This window comes from Lates calcarifer, linkage group LG5 (genome assembly GCF_001640805.2).
Source record: "Lates calcarifer isolate ASB-BC8 linkage group LG5, TLL_Latcal_v3, whole genome shotgun sequence".
Taxonomy (NCBI): Eukaryota; Metazoa; Chordata; class Actinopteri; family Centropomidae; genus Lates; species Lates calcarifer.
This window is the reverse complement of record NC_066837.1, coordinates 19318092-19338812: the sequence shown is the minus strand read 5'-3', so window position 1 is coordinate 19338812 and position 20721 is coordinate 19318092. Positions and strand designations below refer to the sequence as shown.

Sequence of the window (20721 nt, the reverse complement as noted above, 5' to 3'; positions counted from 1 at the left end):
TTCAGTGGATTTATTGTCCTCCATTTCCTACTGGCAACTTGTATATTTTGCACAACTGTTCACACCTGCTCTTCTTTTTGAGGAGTGAATGAGTTGATGTTAAGTGTATTGTCTGTGATGAGAAAAAGACACCACTGTGTCACCACAGAGAGATGGAAATGTGCTTTAATACCTTTGGTAAGGTCCACTTTGTTGCTGATAGTAAATTAAGCAGGCTAACTGTAAAATGAACATTTATAATGGTTGGATCTTCTCAGCAAAATGTCTGTTATCTCAGACACTTCAAAAGATAATTGCTCACATGATAAATTCGCCGTTGCCTCTGATTATATATTTTTCATATGAGTATATTATTTGTTTATTTAACAGGTGCAATACACATAAGGTGACATCATATGTGTGTGATTTAAAAGTTTAGAGTTAAACAAGTCTACATCTGCAGACCCTGATAATTTGATGTGAAATTAAAATAAAGAAAGAGAATTGCATCTACTGACAAAACAAAGGACAAGCAGTTATTATCAAAGCACATACAGATGCACACCAGCATAGAGAAAGCAAGCATATGTTCTACTCCTCCCTGTTGTGTCTCCTAATTTTTTTTTTTTACCAAATTGTTTCTCCTTTTTCTCCTCTCTCATTTCTCCCCTACAGTGAAGAGGATGGTGAGCAGGAGGACAAAGCCATCTGGTACTACAGCACCAAGGTAAATGTGAATTGTGTGTGATCATTTTCTCCAACTGCGGTTGTATCTTCTTTATACAGTCAGGTTTGATAACTTTGTTCTTCCTCCCTAGTTATTTTTTCCTTTATATATGTATATGTGTGTGTGTCACAACCCTGCTATTTCTTTTAATTAACAAAATACATCCAAACATTCCCTGGTTTTTGGCAGTGCGGTCTGTCGTAACATTGAGGTAATCTTACATTGCACTTCTCGAGCTCTCCCTTAACTCTGTCCTTCCCAGGTCCAGCTGGCTGAGCTGATAGATTGCTTGGATAAGGAGTACTGGGAGGCCGACCTGTATGCAGCCCTCGAGGAGATAAGGGACGAGGTGCACACGCATATGGACATCACCGAAGACCTAACAAACAAGGCCCGTGGCAGCAACAAGTGTTTTCTTACTGCCGCCAATGGTAAAGAGACCATAATTCTTTCTCCTTTCAATCCAATAAAATCATTTCCGGAGAATCTGAGATGCATTTTGTCACAGAGTTTAATCATTTATCAGAGTGGAAGAAGGATCTCTTTAAGCGCAAAGTATTTCTCCTCTCTTTCTCTTGCTCTCTCTCTCTTCTCCCCCTCACTCCTCTTCCTGCTCTCTCCCCAGTGCTCATGAATGCCACCCAGTCATAGATGGCTGGGCCATAGGAATCAACCCAGCTATTATGTAACCTTACTCTGGTCCCACTCTGGCCAGTATCCAGGTCTTAAGCTTCCCTTCAGTTCCTCATCTCTTCCTTTCTGTCCATAGAGTATCCACCAAATCCATGTGTATGTTTTTTTGGCTTGCGGCGGTGGTGAAAATGGTCCACTTGTGAGCACATAGTCAGCACAACACATTTATAGCATTCAGTCTGCTGTGCAATCCAAGTTCATTACAGTGAAGCTTTGGGAAATAGTGATACACTTTAAATGGTGTAGCAGAATGTGGTGTTAACTTTTGATGCAACAGCTTGAGTGTCAACTAACCCTCCGAACAAGCATCTGCAGTGCACAGATAAATTAAAGGTTCTCACTGACAGGCGTCTTTAACCCTTTTTCACCCCCCAGGAGGTAGATAACACAAGCATAAAAAAAGCATGTCACTTGAAAGAATAAATGCAGCTTTTGTCAAACCTTTTCAGACTGCCTACAGCAGCTTCAGCCCTGTGCTGCCACTATGGTCTTTTTCTTGCACAGTACAAGCTAGCTCAGCAACATTCTGAATATAATTGTTCAGTAAGTTAGAAAAGGCACTTAATGGCCAGAAAGTATGCACTCATTGCTTTGTTGTGGTTTGTATATGTGCAGCCATATTCACAACTAATCCATGAGGCTTCATTAAAATGACAAAACAGAAAAAGACAGAAAATGAAGTAATAGTGTCATTATGTAGAAAATGGATAGAGTTTTATAAATTTAGTTAGAGTTACATTTTTGTTTAAGCTCAATTTCACACACCCTATGACTATCACATATAAAATGTGTGGTATTTCCTCAAACTTGGTGTGAAGATTAGTGTTGACATATTTTTTCACGTTATCATCACACATTGTCCTTTTCTTTCCTGCAAGTTTCATACCTGTTTAGTGGCTCTGCATGTATCAGTCCTGCCTCGGCATTGGTAAATCGGTGTTTAAACAAAGGAGATTTTTAAGAGGAAAAAAAGAAAGAACAAGCTGGTGATTCCTGTTTTGTGTTTCAGTAAAACATTTGCATACTGTAGTGTTATTTCTGCTTGATTCAAAATTTCCTATTCAGGGGAGGCAGAGTAAACACAGATTATGACATTACACAAAGATAGACTTGATGTACTGAACAAAAACAACTCAACCACAGAGTCGTCCATCAGAGCTTTTGTGTGCCTCGGTAATAAAAGACAGATTCAAGTCGTTCACATTTTTGGTGTTTCCACTTTCCAGTGTTTTTTTTTTTCTTTTTTCTCTCTATTCAGGATTTAGATTTTCCTGTCTGTTCAGTATTTTGGAGAGATGACTTTCCTTCCTGCATTTAATTCTCTTTTTCTATTTTGTTTGTGCTGCTCTGCTCACATCGTCCTCTGTGATTTAATAGCTGGAGTAGGATAATAAACAAAACAAAACATAATAATCTATGTTCTGCTTTGTTATTATACAAATTGCCTATCAGTGCAGATGGTGGTTTTACATGGCTCGTTTTATGTTAATCTGTAATGGTGCTACTGACGAGTCATACTCTCATAAAGGGCTTCACAGTCTTCCACTGTGCATTAATGACCCAACATGCTTACTCCTCAGTATCACTGGAGTGATCAATCTAAGACGCAGCATGGTGCCACTGTGCTCTCTGACCACACACAAGAATGTAACTTTACTGTGGAGTCTTACAGCAGGTTTTTAAAACATTTTACATGCAAATCATGACATTTAAATCAGCATATAAACAGTATGTTGCCGATACCATTTGCAAAGTCTTAACAAGGAGGTCAGTTGGAAGGTAATTCTGTGACTTCTCCTAGTTTTGGTGTCATAATCTGGCCCCCAAAACACCCCATCCTTTTTTTTTTTAATTACCATTCATGCTTTTTTCAAGTTATATTTTATATTTGATGCCTATACTTACACTGAATTTTAGTTTGATGCTATTGTTTATTCTTGAAATCTAGATTTGTTTTCTTTTCTGTTCACATAGTTAATTATTATGTCTAGAAGTTTAGAAGTTTTTTGTTCTCAATTTTGTGAAGGGTGTTCTGAGTGTCTCACAAAACTCTGTCTTTTTGTACACACTGTTGAATTGATAATTTTGTGTGTTTTTCCCTGTGCTGTGTCACTGATCACATTCCTGAGCAGGATTATTATAAAATCTCTCAATCACTTTTTTTTCTTGGGCTATTTCTGTTGTTATAACTATCGAGCTTCATTTGTTTACCTCTTCCTGTCTCATCCAGAGGAGATCCTGGAGCGGTTGCGGGCTAAGAAGGAAGAGGAGCTGGAGGAGGTGAAAAGACGGGCTGCTGAGGAGGCCCAGAAAGCGCGGTTGGAGAAAGAGAAGAAGGACATAGATGTGGAGAAGGAGGACGGAGAGGTCAAGCTGAAAGACGAGGGACAACAGGAGGGCAGGGGCAAAGATATGACAAAGGAGGAGGAGGAGACAAACGAAGATGCTGTGGAGGAGAAAAAGGATGGGGTCAAAACTGGAGGTAATAATGATGTTTATATTTCACATGGACAAATATGGAGCACAAAGTAATAATGAAAGTAGCATAAAAACCGTAACATCCAACCTGAAAAGCTGTTTTTGTAACCACCAGTGCCGCTGCTCTATTCTGTTTTTTGAGCCTTGGAAAAAAGGACATCATCACAATTGTGTAATTAGTTATTGATTTGAAAATCAATTCCACAGTTATCTGGCTGCTAGACCAATTAGAAATGCTGTTTTTCAAGATGCAAGTGACAAGTTTGGCACTCACAAAGCACATATGTTAATTTATATTGGTGTGTTGCTGGATATGTAGTATCCAGTGCAATTAAGAGGCTCTTACACAGAATAACTAGACCTTTATTGCACTGGCAGCAGAACAAAACACAAACATCTTGCTGTAAGCGAGTTGAGAGTAAATATTACAGGTTTGGTAGGGGGTGTCTAATTAGCCTTGAGAGCTTAATGAACATAAATGTCTGTATTCCTATGAATGCATGGTTGCATAATCTTAAAAAGCTAATTTAGATAATCCTAGAAGATAAAATAGCATTTTGCAGGTAAATTATGTGGCTTCGCCTTCAATGTCTAAAATTAAACTTCTTTTTTTCACCTGTTGGTGATGTATGTTGTATGATTTTATGATTTGACCATATTTGTCAGCCTCAACCATCACTGCTCCTCTCCAGTGTCTCCAAGTTATCTATGCTTTATCAACTAAAATCTACAATATTTACAACATTGCTGCTGTTCATCTGTAGTCGCTGAAGCTCCACCCGCTGGCCAAGAAGGCAGTAGTGGCAGCAACATCTCAGATGGACCGATACCTCCAGCAACCTCTGTTCCAACACAAACCACCATCTTGAGCTCTAGCATGGCCACTGAGGCTCCAAAGCCCCTCACTGCCTCCACCATAGAGGCTCGGACAGAGGGGTGTTCCCATATGGAGGCCTCTAACAACACAGAAGGTATACAAGGACATTTCAGGGTGAAGTTACCCACATTAAGCTTGTTTTGGGGATGCGCTTTACTGCCACAGTCTGCAGCTTTACCAGATTGTGTGATGAATCCCATAACCCTAACATCACCTGTGACTTGTGTGTTCCGCCATACACCCCCAGTGCTTTGATGTTGCTCCTGACCATTTCCCAGCCTGCCTCTTTTTTGCATGTGGCTCTCATTCCATCTGCTGGCTTTTGTGTTCAGTCGTTCAATTTTTATGTCTTGAATTCTGGCTTCAGCTTTTGGAACACACCAGCGCCTTTTGCACTTGAACTTGTAGTCCCTCGTGCTCTCTTTTTCTCCAAAGAGCGGAGAAGCTGATTGCATCAATTGATTTGCAATCAGGTGGCATTGTCACTGCAATCAGCATGACTGGCCTCACCGAGCTTCAGTCAACTGGGGACAGTGATCGCATTGCAGCAATTATGAAAAATGTCTCTTCAGCTGCTTGCTTGTTATTGGCACCTTTGATTAGATAGCGTCCTGTTTAAGAAGTGCTTTTGTTGTAAAATTGTTCTGTGATGATCCACACATACTCTACCGTAAAAATTACAGAACACCATTCATTCTTCTAGTCTGGTGTTGTGGTCATGTGTGCACAAGCCTTGGCCTGCCAGGACTAGACTGGTTGCTTTTCAAATGACCAATCCCTCCAGTTGAAGTGGTTATTTGGTGCATGCATTAAGTATGACTTATCAGTAGAGGGAGCCACAGCCTTAACTATTAACTGTTTCAGAACTATCACATGAAAGTTTCTGTCTTCACTAAGACTGAGCTTCTACTTGTGCAGAACCTTGTGTTTATTTGTCAGTGTTGACAGCTTTGATGCTACAATTTGTCATGTTTTTTCTAGTTCAGTAATTTGAGTCTGGGCTAACACCTGCATCTAGCTGGGCAAACCAATCCATGAAAGATGTCTCAAATGATGACTCGACAGCACGAATAGCACAGTCGAGACGTGCAAGCCGTGTTTATCTAATGGTCAATAACGTTTGTGATTTTCTGTCTGTGTAGCAGAAAACCCATCATTAGATTCTGTCAGTGGAGATGGAATCCCGAGCCTGAGCCAGCCCCCCCAGCCCAGCGAAGAGAACAGTAACAGCAGTGTGGGAGCTGGGGTCCCTCCAAGGGGCCCTGAACCCCCAGACCTGGCTGACAAGTCCTCCCAGTCATCCCTGGCGAGCCTCGATGACACAGGTCTGGCAATAAAAACATTATAATTACACTTTGTTGAGTTGTAATGTAATAGCTAAATATAATAGCTAAAAATGATGCCAGAAAAAGCTTTGGATAACTGTCCCCTATGTCAGACTATTCATCTACATGTTGCACACGCCTATTGACAGGCCTTAAACACATTTTACATGGGAAATGCACATGCACCATGTTTTATGGTATAGAATCACCATCAAGGAATTTTCTCCTTCAATAATCTCTGTATACCACTGTAGTTCCAGACGAATTTACCACTGTGTATGACTTTGCTTCTCATGTCTTTGTCTGAAACGGGCATTGCATTTGCAGGGGACAGTAAAGATTCGGCCAACGGTGAGACGACAGGTCTCAGCAGTAAGAAGTCTTCAGCAACTCGCATGGTGACCAGGCTGAGGAACCCAGAAAGCAAGTTGAGCCAGATGAAGAACCAACAGGTGGCTGCTGCTGTTCATGAAGCCAACAAGGGCTTTAAAGAGGGCAAAGAGGTGAGAAACATAGATGAAAATGACTAAGCAATGTTTAAGCAAGAAATCAAGCAAAAACAAGGAAACTATAGCTGATTTCAAAGTTGAAACAATCGTGACAGTGACGCCTGATTCAAAGCAACAAGCTGCAATGAGTTCTGACTGGATTTTCTTATCTCCATAGGTACTTGTAGTAAATGCACAAGGTGACGTCACCCGTGTCAGCACGCGCAGCAGCAAGGAGGTGGTGATGAAGGGGACCCTCAGCCAATACTTCAAGCTTGGCCAGGAGGGCAAGTACCGCGTCTATCATAACCAGTACAGCTCCAATGCCCTAGCCCTCAACAAGCACCAGCACAGAGAGGCAAGTAGCACAACAACTTCTGCTTTTACCATTTGAACATTCATTAATACAAAAATAAGCCCGGTGGTTGCTCGACCTTTCTAGACATGTAATTCTTCTCATTATTGCAACGGTTTCTTCCTCTATTACCAAAACGCCCAAGTCAGATGGATTGGATGGATTATGCTATGTTGTGCTTAGCAGTTTGCAAACTGGAACAGTTATTTGACAGATATTGACCATGGGACAGTGAAATGTCCCCAGTCTTTCAGATTCTTGAGCTCATTTCCTGACTAAAATACACTTAATCTGTCTTTCCTCAGGACCATGACAAGAGGCGGCATCTCTCACACAAGTTCTGCATGACACCTGCAGGAGAATTTAAGTGGAATGGGTCTATTCATAGCTCTAAGCTTCTGACCATCTCTACACTGAGACTCACCATCATCCAGCTGGAGAACAACGTTCCAGCACCATTCATGCACCCTAACTGGGCTTCACACAGGTAGAGAATTAGAGAATTGTGTATGTTGTATGCTATGTATGTTATCTATTTGATTTTAACTACACTAAGTGTGGTAAATCTATCATTTCATGTGAGAGTGAAAGCACGGTCAGAACTGTGATTTTCTAACCAAAAAGCAAAAGCATACAAAAGCATACCATAAAACCAAATGTAGACTCAATGTGAAAGTAGCTAGAGAAAATAGAGAAGTTGAAAAGTGTTTGTTTGTCTGTTTTTTTGTTTTGTAGGACCAATTGGATCAAAGCAGTTCAGATGTGCAGTAAGGCCAGAGAGTTTGCACTGGCTCTGGCCATCCTGGAGTGTGCCATTAAACCTGTGGCTATGCTGCCTGTCTGGAAGGACTCACTGGGCCATACCAGGTACACACATAGTATATACACTATACTATATACATATTGATAAATCTGTGCTTCTACTTGCTGATATAATTTCTCAAAGACACATAAACAAAATAATAGTTATACGATCATCCACAAGTTCAGTTTAAATACAACACATTCAAATACTTCAAAAAAAAGTTATAAACTCAAACAAGCATTCAGTGCCTGCACACTGGGGATGTGTGGTCAGGTTAGCAGGCAAAGGCGATCATAACCAGATCAGATCAAAAGGCCCACCCTGGCTGTGAGGCATAATATTTAGACTGCGAGTCCACTACCAGTACCACCCACCTCTGCCTCTACTACTGCTTCAACACCACAACGCCCCTTTAAAGAAGCGATTGTCCAAGATTTCACAAGGTCAGGCCCAAAGTGTGTGTATGTGCGTGACTCAACTGTGAGCATCAAAGGAAGAGAGAGCAAGCTCCACACGTTGCAGTTCAGCAATGTTTCGGACAAGTGTGTGGTGTTTCATGGAACTGTTCCAAGAGCAACTATCATCCTCTCATCTTTAATCAGAGCTTTATACTCTCTCAGTAAGGTTTCCAGTTATATGGAAAATAATTATTAATGTTGTAAGGTTGTCATACAGACTTGAGTATGTATAAGCTCCACACTGCTGAATAGGTAGACTTGAGGGTTTAAAAGATAGAAATGGTTGTGATCATCATACAATAGATTTTTGCAAGTAAACAAATCACATTGTTGTCTGTGAAGTCCAAAAAGGTTCTGTTGCTAAAACACAACTTGAAGCAATCATCAGACTTCATGTAAATACAGCTGATTTTCAGTTTAAGAAGCTGCATGACAATTCAAAAATATTTTCAGGTTAAATCGCATGACATCCATGGAGCGTGAGGAGAAGGAGAAAGTGAAAAAGAGGGAGAAGAAGCTGGAGGATGAAGAGACGATGCAGCAGGCCACTTGGGTCAAGTACACCTTCCCAATTAAACACCAGGTAGGTTCAGTGTTGAGGCTGACCCCCTGGTCACAAGCAGTTTAGGTTGCACAAAGGCAAAGGCTGAAAGCAAGTCTGACATTCTCTAGGTGTACGTACAACCCAAGACAATCCACTCTGTCGCTGTACAGTGTATATAGACACTTGATGTCCAGAATGGCTGACATTACAGTTTTAAGATAATGTTATATTGTTACTGATCTGTGAAATGTTGATATCTTGTGTGCAGCTATCCTAACTATTCTAGATCTGTTGTCTGCACCAGCAAAGCATGAAACACATATTGATAATGGGATGGCGGTAATACTGTTTCAGTCTAGTCTGCCTCTTGGGTGAGACATTAATGCCTGGAAAACTGAGTCATTGCAGTGGGAAACACTGGTGTGTATGTTGTGCGTACATGCATGACTGACTATCAAGGGCTCTTTGATGCAGCAAGTTGAGCTCTGCTGTGAGTCATTTCCCTCAGCAATTAGTGATCAATGTGTGAATAACCTGTAAACGTTTAATCTCTCTTTATACCTTCACTCTCTCCTTTCCCACCACTTTTTAATGTCTCTCCAAATTCACTTTTCTCCTTTTAAACCTCTCACCTCCTGTTGTTTCTTTATCCCTCCTTTTCTCATGTCGCTTCTCCTTCCTTGCCTTATGTGAAGGTGTGGAAGCAGAAAGGAGAAGAGTATCGTGTTACGGGCTACGGGGGCTGGAGTTGGATCAGTAAGACTTATGTGCAGCGGTTTGTCCCGAGGCTTCCCGGCAACACCAATGCCAACTACCGCAAAGAACTGGAAGGTCTGGAATGAGAAACTTTGGGGCCTAAAATGTGGTTTTTAGTTATTTGGAATTTGGGTTTCTCGAATTTAAAGTCTCTTTGACTCTGAGAGGGAATTAGTCTCTCGTTTAGTAATCTCAACGATGTCATTGTGTGTTGGTTGGCCTCTAATCAATTAAGTCTCTCTTTTGATGTTTCTGTGGATGAGTTGTATATTATAACTTCAATCAAAGACCTCACAGATAGTTAATGTTTTTATTATTCATTCACTTTTAACTTTGTGTAATTATTTGAAATGTGGTGTCAAACTGCAGAGTCATACCTTTTACCTTTTTTTTTCATCTCAGAGACCACAAGATAATAATGGATGGCTTGTGCTCCTGAGTTGCCTGATTAATAGCAATTATCTGTAGCTCCCTTAGACTATTTAGAAAAATAAACTCTCACTCTCGTTCTTTTTTCCCAAAGATGCTAAACTTGGCAAGAAGTGTACCCTGCTGGACTTGAGTCGACGGCCCAGTGTAGCTGCACCAGAAGCTCAGGGAGCTGCTGCTTTAAGCAGTGAAGCAAAAGATCAAGGATTATGTAGCCCCTCCAAATCAGCAACAGATCATCTTCTGTCTGATGAAGGTTTTGCATCTAATGAGAAGATGGAAGAAGAAAAGACGGAAGAGGCAGATGAAAAAGAAATAGACAAAGGAATTATCAGTTGATGAATCACCTGCAAAAATGGAGGTGGACCCCACAGAATCACCATCAGATGAAGAGCAAAGTATGACAGAGTGCGACTTAGTGTCTAATAGCATTGTATTCAATCGCATGTACAGTATGAGCAGTGCTCCATGTCATATTTGTCTTGTTTAATTACCAAGTTTGAAATACATTCACCTTAATATTGAGAATTGTGTAGAAGTATCCATTTTTTAATCAATACAAATTCAAATCTAAATTCATTTTCTCTCCAGGGTCCAGTATTCAGGATGATAAGGCTTCCATGAAGGAGGAGCCGACAGAAGACCCTCAGCGACCATTTAACTACGATGTAGTGGATGTCAGCAAGGGCTTCCTCACCCGTGTTGCCTACAAGAAGAAGGTCAAGTCCTCCAAGCTGGACAGCCTGCTGGAGCGCCGAGTGAAGCAGCACATTATTGAAGAGAAGCAGCGGCAGCAAGCGTCTGCCTCCAAACCCCGAACTCCAGCACCAGTTTCACCCACCTCAACCCCTGCTCTGAGCACTCCAGTCCGGCCACGGTCACCACTCAAGCCCCATACTCTCGCTCACACACAGCTTGCGCTGGGCAGCGCTGTGAAAGTGGAGGAGAAATCTTCCACGACACAAACTCCAGGGACAGGAGACGTTGGAGGAGGAGAAGTTGAAGGGGAGAGTCAGGCTGAACTCTCTAAAACTACAGAGGATGTCTTCACTCCTCCTCTTCCTTCTCCTGTTCTGGACTCCACATCCAAAGACAGTTGCAGTACAGGTACAGGTGGAGATTTAGCTTCACCACAAAACCAAACCACCTCCCTGCCCCAGGAACTGGAGGCAGACTTAGTGGAAAGGACTACGGGGCCAAAAGAAACCAGTTCAGACATTTCAGGGCAAGAGGGTGTCAAACAGCCTGATGTAGAGAAAATAACAGCAGTGGGAACTCATAGCTCTTTAGAGCAACAAACAGCCAGTGTACCATCAGATGCTACCAAGGCTGCACATACTGAAAATACAGGGTGCGAGGTACCCAACTTGAAATCGGACCCTGTAAGGACCTCTACAAGTATTCTTGACCAAAAAAGCGGTCAAACCACATCTCCCTCTAAAACTGTTCAGCAAAACCCAGAAACTTTAAGCTCAGCGCATTCGGGCACTGAGGAAAATGGCATGGGCCCAGAGGGAAACCAAGAAAATATGCAAGAAATTGGACAACACAGAACCGGAAGCATTTGCACTCCCGAGCCAGTTTCTCCTCTCCCTCAGGTAAACGGTAATGATGGCTTGGGGAGCGAAAGCATGTTGAGTAACTCGGTTATGAGCTCTAATAATGGTGTGCTCGCCGACAGTCCCCAGCCCAAGGTGAACAGCACTGGTAAAATCGAAGAGCAGGGACTAGCTGTCTCGCTGAAGGACAGCACGCAGCAGAAGCCTTTGGTCAATGGAGATGTGGCCCCTGTAAATGATAGTACAGAACCAAGCCTAGCTTCTAAGGTAGAGGGTAAGACAATGGTATCGGACCAGGACTACAAACCTCCACTGAAGATAACAAGGCTGGAAAACAACATAGATGCACTTGGAGGTAATACTCAGAGCACTCTACAGCACAACAGCACATCACCGTTTCAGTCTGTGGAGACCAAACCCAGTCCTGTGGTAAAGATCATCAGAATGGCACCCTCTCCTATACCTTCAGCAGAGGAGTCCAGTCTGAGTGACGACTTCGCAGAGGAGAATAGTAACAGTGGCACGACAGAGCCACTCAAGACTGTCATCACCCAGGTAACCACAACCTCCACCACCACCACCACAACAGTAGTTTCCACAGAGACGAGGGTAGCCAACGCACCATTGAATACATCTGGAGAAATGGTGTCAACAACTGAAAGCAGTGCAGTGTCCACCCTTACGACCATGACCAAAACAACTGTGACCAAAATCTGTTCGTCTGGGCTTGATGGTCAGTCAGAAGACAGCCAGGGTGAAACGGTGACACAAGAACAGAGGACAATGCTCTTGGCCTCTGTCAGTAAGTCAACAACTGACAGCAGCGGTAAAACCTCGGTAACATCTGTTGCCGTGAGTCACGAGGACTCTTCATCAACACGGGGTCGCGTCCGCCTCCTCAAATTCTCCCGCACAAAGAAGACACGCTCGGACACGGCTCTTCCCTCTTACCGCAAGTTTGTCACCAAGAGCAACCGCAAGAGTATTTTTGTACTGCCACATGACGACTTGAAGGTGCTGGCGAGGCGAGGCGGATTCCGTGAGGTGCCCGTGTTTAGCTACAATGCTAAGCCAGCCCTGGATATCTGGCCATACCCGTCACCCAGGCCCACGTTTGGCATCACCTGGAGGTAAGCTTTGCTCTCTCTGTCTGTTTTTCTCACTTGAGCTTCTCACCCACCCAAACCACAATCATTATGTGGTTATAAAAGTTTCTTCCTGTCTGTGCTGTTATGGTCCTAACAGTGACAAGTGTCCCCCTCACTTTGCACATAATATGCACTGCATTCACTGAGAAAGTCACTAGGTAAGTAGCACTTAATTGAGCTCCATGGTGAAATTCATCCTGTATAATCGATCACGGCAATTTCAGTGATCAGTGGGACTTTTAAGGCCAACCTCTTGTTCAGGAGCAACGGTTGTAGTGAAGTCAGGTGACATGCAAACACAGAAAGGCACAAGGCACGACAGGTACAACACAAAATTACTGTGCAACTTTTATCCAGATACACGGAGGGAAATTCCCATATACATAGCTCAAATCTAATTTTTGATTTATTTCAAACAGAACAAGTTTTAGTGTTTGACAGTGAGACATGATTTATATCTACCAACTCCCAGGAAAACTTTTTATTAAAAATCCCACAATGGCAGTATAGCAAATTAATTTTTTAATAAAAATTAGGAAAATTTAGAATTTACTTATGGCATTACTTTATGAATGACCACTTCAGGGTAATATATATTTTAAAAAAAAAAAAACTCAAATCAGAGGACAACCTCTGATGTTTTTTAAAAGTTTATTTGTATTTTGTACCAGGTTTGTGTGCCTTACATTTGTACATTTATTTTTCTTTTGAACCAAAAAAAATCAATTTCATAGTAATTGCGTGTCACATGTTTTTGTTGGAATATCCGTCTCCAGTAAATTTACTCAAAACAAGGAAACAATCTAAATGCTGTCTCTTGTGGTAGCTTTATGTGCGTCAGAGATTGTTACATGTTTAAGTTGAAATGTTAACCACACTGTTTTCTGACTATGTAAAAAGGATATTTGTGTTATTTACAGGAAAAGGACTAAAAGCCTAAAGACAATGCTATTTATCTTCATTACTCACCTTTAAACTCTCTCCTGGTTGTCCGAATACAATGTTCTGTTGAGTTGTCGTTGGTTATGTCTTTTCCTTCCCTGTCTGCCATTCGTGGCTTTGGCCTTGAGCGATGTTGTGGCTCTGAGCCGGGTGTCACAAAGGGACCTCTGGTTATTTTGACCGGACCTCAGAGTTCCGAAGCAGACATGAATCATCCAGCGGTCGGGGGGAAGTGTCAGGATGTTCACTTTGTGCAATGACCCAGCCCTGCAACCCAGGGATATTTTCCCGCCTGTGGTCACAAATGGGAAAAGGAGTATCTACCAAACCCCGTACAACACACACAGCCTTGTGATCATGTTTGTGTAGATGTTCAAGATATTTTAAATGACCATATCCTCTATGACAAGTTCATTGCTGGCAACCCCGGCCGTAATGATGCACGGAAGGAGTATTTCATCCAAGATAAAACTTTTGGAAATTATTCATTGATGGATGACGTCTTGTCAGCTAATTCTACAATGAGAACAGTCTGTTACACCCAAAATTGTTTATTAAATTAAAAAGGACCAAATGAAATATGCACAAGATTCCACTTTGAACTTAGTGACTTAAAACTGTTGTTTTATGTGCTTTTGTAATCAGAGATAATATCTTTTCCTCAACCAAATAAGCGCTTAAAATGATTTATGAAAGATGGCAGACAGTTGTTCTGTTTCTTTCATGGAAGTGGTCATGAGAGGACAGCAACATCACCAAAAAAAAACCTCAGTCTGTTTTTACTCTGCCTCTTCCTGTTCCATGATTGTGCTGCAATGTGTTTTCTGTAATGCTGAGCGAGTCAGTGGCGGTCTGTTGCACTGCTCTAATGAACTGTATGACACTGGGTAGTGGGGAGCGCTAGCTACCCTTCCTCCGACCCACAGCTGTAGAACAACTGGTCCTTCAATCTTTCCAATTTTCAGAAAAGTGTACATAACAGACAAGGAGTTTATTTCAATATAGCTGTATTTTTGCTGTGTTCTACAGTTGTGTAGGTGCAAAGTTGTGAGTAACACACATATGCAATTATTTATGACTAATACTTGACTCTCTGGGTTGTGTTATAGATATCGCCTGCAGACTGTGAAGTCTCTGGCCGGTGTGAGTCTGATGCTGAGGCTGCTGTGGGCCTGTCTGAGATGGGACGACATGGCTGTGAAACCGTCCGCTGCTGTCGGCACCACACGTACAGGTAGAACCATACCCTCCCAAATCATCAAATAAAGATTTCCTTCGTTCTGGGAGGAAGGGGTAAAATGCAACAACAAATCTAAAAGCAAAAAAAACTGGTGCTGAATGAGATCACCAGCTGCTTTTGAGGGTGGAATTGATTGTGTTGTTTGATATGTAAGATATAAGATATTTACTGCGTACTTACCGGTATTTCCAGTTAATGCATTTTTAGTTGTATTTTGTCGACTGACGTAGATGCAGCTGGTGTTTCCCCAAAAATTGCTGAACTCCACCCCGATAATCAAAAAACCCTGATGTTTTCGGCACCCACCGAAACATCTGTCTGAACGAGACAGCCCTCAGTCTCATTTGGGTGTCACTGTTTTTATGTTGGAGTGCATTTCCTCCATCTTCTCGGGCTTTCCTCCTCATCACCATACCAACCCAGCCCTATCCCCACTCATTGCTACAGAGACATCGGATACTGAAATCACCACCACAGAGATCATCAAGCGCCGTGACGTGGGACCTTACGGCATTCGCTCAGAGTACTGCATCCGCAAAATCATCTGCCCCCTTGGAGTGCCTGAGACTCCAAAAGGTAAGGTGTTTTTTTTACATTTTTATTTTAGAGTTGAAGAGCCCCCAAACAAAAAAATGGAAGCTTTGGACTACTTTAACAAAACCATGCTGAGAAATAAGTATGAATTCAGCCAGATGTTTCTACGTCTATCCATTGATCATATTGCTCCTTTTTGATGTTGTAACCAAGCGCAAAATACAAACATTCAAACAGCCTTCTTGCCTTTAATTTATCCATCTGTCCACCATTCCAGAAACCCACACCCCTCAGAGGAAGGGGTTGCGCTCCAGTGCCTTGCGTCCCAAGAAGCCAGAGCCTGCCAAGCAGACAGGCCCGGTGGTGATCGAGACATGGGTCGCTGAGGAGGAGCTGGACCTCTGGGAGATCAGAGCCTTCTCAGAAAGGTCAGAGGGTCACAACAGTCAAACATGTGTTGCCTACACTTGCCTTGGAGCATCAATCATGTAATCTGTCAGAATGAACATGTTATACATTCAGATATTATCACGGGTGGAGATTTTAACTGACTAAGTAGGTGAATGCTGGTGTTCTTCTAGTGTGAAATTGCTTTGTCCTGCTAACCTTATCTTTTTTTAAACTTACCCTAACTATCATTGTTTCTGATTTGTAAAGTGTGTGGAAAAAATATCTCTTTTGTCTTATTAATTTTATGTCTGTTTTGCTGTGTTTTAAGCTTGAAGGTTCTTTTTTCTTTGACAGGGTGGAGAAAGAGAAAGCTCAGGCAGCAGAACAGGCCAAGGTGAGTGTGGCTTAGTTCAATAATCTTTCCACTAAAACTTCACTTCAAAGGCATATGTGTTTATTTTAACAAAGATTGTGGAAGTAGGTCTTTTTCAAATTTGGTGCAAGTGAGGCTTGTGTCTTACTGTTTTTAGGAGGAAAAAGCTTCGGTTAATGTTCTATCACTTGGATTTTCACCCATTTAAGTCTTTTGAGCATTTACTGCCATTACAGGTTCTGGTTTTTAGTTTCAGTACTTCTGTCATTGGTTCCCACATTAATGTTCTGACCATTTTATTTACCATTTCAGAAACGACTGGACCAGAAACCAGGTGCAGCCACAGCTACTCCAACAGGGACTCCGGCAACATCTGCTGTCACACCCAAAGTCATTGTCGGTTCGTTGTCAGGCCAGGGCACCCCGAACACCAAGGTGGTGCTATCCACCAAGATGGGCACCCCTGTCACATTCCAACAGAACAAGAACTTCCAGCAGTCATTTGCCACCTGGGTCAAGCAGGGTCAAAGCACACAAGGTGTGTTATAGAGGAGTGTAACTGTTAGTGTTCAAGGAGCAGGATATGGCTTGTTTTTTCTATTTCATGTAAATGTGTTGTTTTCTTGTTTCATGTATATGATTGGTGATCACCACTGCCAGTAGTGCCAGGGTAGTCATCGTGGTTTGATAGTACTGGATTGACAGTAGTAACAGAATTTGTTGTAATTGTTTGTTTGTTTGCTTTATTAGGAGCAAGCACGGAGACCACAGTGGCCACGTCTGGTGGGCACACCTTCCAGATTACAGGAACCTCAGTGGGTGGAAAGGTAGTGACCACCAAACTGCCGCTGCCCGCCAACAGCAAGATCGTCACAGTCAACGTGCCAACTTCACAAGGAGGTATGGCAGATTTTAATAAGTCACACCTTCGAGGCAAACACAGAGCACAAGTTACAGTTATTCAGTGTAGACGTTTCTTTCCATCCACCACCATTTCAGGATGCGTTTGTGTTTTCGTTTCTTCACCTCGGAACCACAGCTGAGACTTTTCAAATGTGTCAAAGGAGCCAAATTAGATCTGGCTCGTTAATTGCATGGCATTGTGTAAGCAAATTAGCATGCCAACCACGCGTATGGCGCTCTGGAGGGACTGAGCCTGTCTTCAGTCTTTTTAAATGTTGCTGTTGCCAGCCACCGCAGGCCCAAATATTTTGAAATCTACAAATCAGACACAAATTAGACATTCCCCCTGCCCTTGATTGCCGCTGTCAGTGAGCCAAGTACACAAGTAGACGATCATTTTCAAAACCCCACATCTTAGAAGAACTATAGGGCTCAAGTGTTCAGATGCTGACCTCCATTAAACATTAAACTAAATACACTTTTTCTGAATCAGTCACACAGTTGTCACAGTTAGTTTTACCACGGCCCTAATGCAGTTGTGTTTTCCCCTAAATGCTTGAAATTACACACACTTCATTTAGCCTGGTTCCAGACCTCAGAGTCATAACCCACATCCCTGCTTAGTTAAGCATTTTACCATCTGTTTCAGTTTGTATTTAAGTGATGTTATAGGGATTCCCTGAAATTCAGTTAGATAATAGAATGAATAAAGATATTCAAGGATGATGTGTGGTTATTATTTGTGGTATACACAGATTTATAACTCTATAATGTATTTTTCAAATGATAAAAATGTAATTTAGGAATTTAAAGCCACAACCTAAGTAAGAAAGGAGGACGGAGATGGTGAAATAAATGAACACAGAATACTTGAAATGTAAAGCTGAGCTGAGCCTTTTGTTCCACCTGGTTCCAGATGCCACAGACATAAAAGGTGCTTCCATCTGAGAAGCAGCCAGCCGGTTACTGTCTTTTGTGCTACTGTGGCAGCACGCTCTGCACCAACCCCATTGTGGTGCCCATAATGTGCCAACCTCATGAGTCAGCAGCTCAGTTTGGAGTGGCACATCATGTCTGGTTGTGTCTTGTCGGCATGGTAATCTAATAGAAAGCTGTTATTTTGGGTGGATGGTTTTTGGGGATGGTAGGCTTGTGTAGTCTGAGGTTCTGAATCCAGACTGGGGACTCAGAATTGGGCTATCTTAAGTTAGGTGTTTTTTTTGAAATGTCAATATTGACACCGCAGATGAGGCCTTGGTTTGTTGTAAGCACCGTCTGGCCTGTCTGTGGTCCTTTCAAGTTATCAGATGATGGATACCACTCAACACTTGGCAGAGGTGGTCTGACACGTTGACAGGCTCCATTAAAGCTGCTGACTGCTCATGTGTGAGTCACATAGGTCATTTTCAGTATTCAAAAATCAATTACTGGACTAAATGCTGCACACACTCAATGTAGCTTTTTAAAATTAAAATGTCCTATTTCAAGATTGAAAATTTCACACAAAAACTGAAAATTGGAAAAGAAAACACTGAAGAGAATTTTCAAGCAAAAAAAAAAAATGATGGTGCCATTGAAAAGAGCATTTCAATATACAGTAAATGCACTGTTAAATACATACATGCAATCACCAGATAAAGAGAATGATATTCACCAAGGGTATGAAGAAAGTGACTTTTCTTGCCTTTGAAGTTACCATGAAGGAGAAACTAAGTTCAGGTGGAGTGTAGCCATTTAATGGACATGTGTGTTTATCCAGCATGACTGTTGGGCGCCCTGTTTGTTTTGGAAGGGCTTAAGGAAGTTAGGGAGGAAAACAAGTTTACCCTGAGGTCTGCTTCCCAGACAGGTAGCCCTCTATAGTGGGATTCCATTTTTCTTTTTTTCCCCTCCGTTTTTTTCAAATAGAAGTATACCTCTCCACTCACCGGAGTCCCAACTCCCCGACCTCTCCAAACAGCCAGTCCATAGAAACAAGTGTTTGATGTGTGTGACCAGAGCAGCTACTCCCCACGTCTTATGACCGGGCTTAACATCCCTGTTTGAAGAGGGAAACCCTTGATGTATAGGTTTACCTGCTCGGTTGTGGTTGAAAAACCGCAGCAACAAGGCAGCAGAGGAAAAAGAGCTACACTCTCATGGTTTCCATTTCTGCCATCAGCTTCACGTGAGCTCGTGAAGGCAAAGAGCCTGGTGAACAAATATGAAACGCTCCCTTTGTCAGATTAAAAGTAGGATCTGAACTCATGCATAATTTATAAGGGAGTTCAGATATGTTGGGGGAAACCCAACTAAGCTTTCAGTGAGTCTTTGAAGATTTTTGTTTACCTGCTCAACTAATATTTACCATTGCTGTGATCAAAAGCTGGCCATCTAGCAAGGAGAGAAGCCCACAACTGATGTATTGAGTTGTGTCAATGTAGGAGCTCTGTACAACTGCTCTCTAACATGCAAACATGTAATTGTATTAGAGATGTTAGAGCATTTTAGAATTTGTTGATTGATGTGTTTGGTGTAATTAAAGGCAGGTATGTGACATAAATATCACTGATCTTTACAAAAGTTGATAAGCAATCCTACAAAGATAGATTATAGATTTATATCTTAAAATTGCTCAAAATATTTCTCATCGTCTTTCTCTCATCATTCCTCCAGTTATGAGTTAAACTTACTTAATAATTGAAATTGACAAAATGCTCCTCGCCTTCACCCCACCCCTCTCCTCGTGCCTCTCTCCTCGCATTTCTTCTTCTTTGTTCACTCTTGTGTCTTTCTACTCCTCTGCTCTTTGCAGGTGTGGTTCAGCAGAAAGTGTTGGGTATCATCCCATCCAGCACAGCGGGTGGCGCCCAGACCTACACCACATTCCAGCCCCGCACGACCACGCTCAACATCAGGCCCAACACCCCAGGCTCCCAGCAACAGGTACATCTGCCTTCTTTTTGCTCTGAGGTATCTATATAATCTATATATATATAATCAGTTTTGTCTCTTTCCTTCCTTTCCATCTATTGCTTTCTGCTTTGTTATGCATTACTGTCTCAGTTGTCTTTGATTTTTGAACATTTAAGATTTTACACAGCAGAAAACATCTACCTTCTCTGTCTCTGTATGTTACTTTTAACAGTGGAAGATTATGAATTTTATGTGTACCTTTATCCTACACCTCACTTTTTTGTCAGATTAGGGAACAACCTGCTGGCATTGAAATAATTACTAGTAAAATCTTGACGAAAATATTCCTCTAGGTTCTGTCAGCTGGTGGTCAGATCCGTCCAGGAATGACAGTGATCCGAACACCGATCCAGCAGACGGGACCCATGGGAAAGACAATACTCCGAACACCCCTCGTGGTCCAGCAAGGTAGTATACTCCTCGTGAGAGTTTGTGAACAAAGAGCAACTTGTCCTCAAAGAATAACTGATGACTTGTATGGTGTCTGTACGTGTCCATTGTCTGTGTGTCAACTTTGCCACACCTCTCTGTTCCAGGTCAGGGTGGCCAGCAAGTAGTGACGCAGATCATTCGAGGTCAGGCTGTTTCCACGGCAATATCTGGTGCCAGCCCTGTTGCTACGGTCACTGGCCAGGGGGCGGCCAGCCCCACCGCAGCAGGACAGGCAACGGGCCAAACACCGCCCGGCACCCCACGGGCACAGGGGCAAGGCCAGGTTAAACTCACCCTGGCACAGCTCACCCAGCTCACACAGGTTAGTGAG

General features: G+C 42.3%; 1 protein-coding gene across 1 annotated transcript in view; it reads left to right on the top strand.

The window, feature by feature from the left end:
* LOC108875761 (nucleosome-remodeling factor subunit BPTF) overlaps positions 1-20721 on the top strand; it is a 43862-nt gene that overhangs the window by 7807 nt on the left and 15334 nt on the right. Inside the window, 23 exon segments of the mRNA XM_018664878.2 lie at positions 655-706; positions 969-1137; positions 3630-3881; positions 4642-4848; positions 5897-6079; positions 6407-6582; positions 6746-6925; positions 7228-7409; positions 7658-7789; positions 8639-8768; positions 9425-9560; positions 10009-10247; positions 10249-10312; positions 10506-12603; positions 14673-14797; positions 15251-15379; positions 15615-15765; positions 16082-16121; positions 16413-16638; positions 16851-17000; positions 19798-19928; positions 20252-20366; positions 20495-20712. Of these exon segments, the coding sequence (XP_018520394.2) occupies positions 655-706; positions 969-1137; positions 3630-3881; positions 4642-4848; positions 5897-6079; positions 6407-6582; positions 6746-6925; positions 7228-7409; positions 7658-7789; positions 8639-8768; positions 9425-9560; positions 10009-10247; positions 10249-10312; positions 10506-12603; positions 14673-14797; positions 15251-15379; positions 15615-15765; positions 16082-16121; positions 16413-16638; positions 16851-17000; positions 19798-19928; positions 20252-20366; positions 20495-20712 (5485 nt within the window).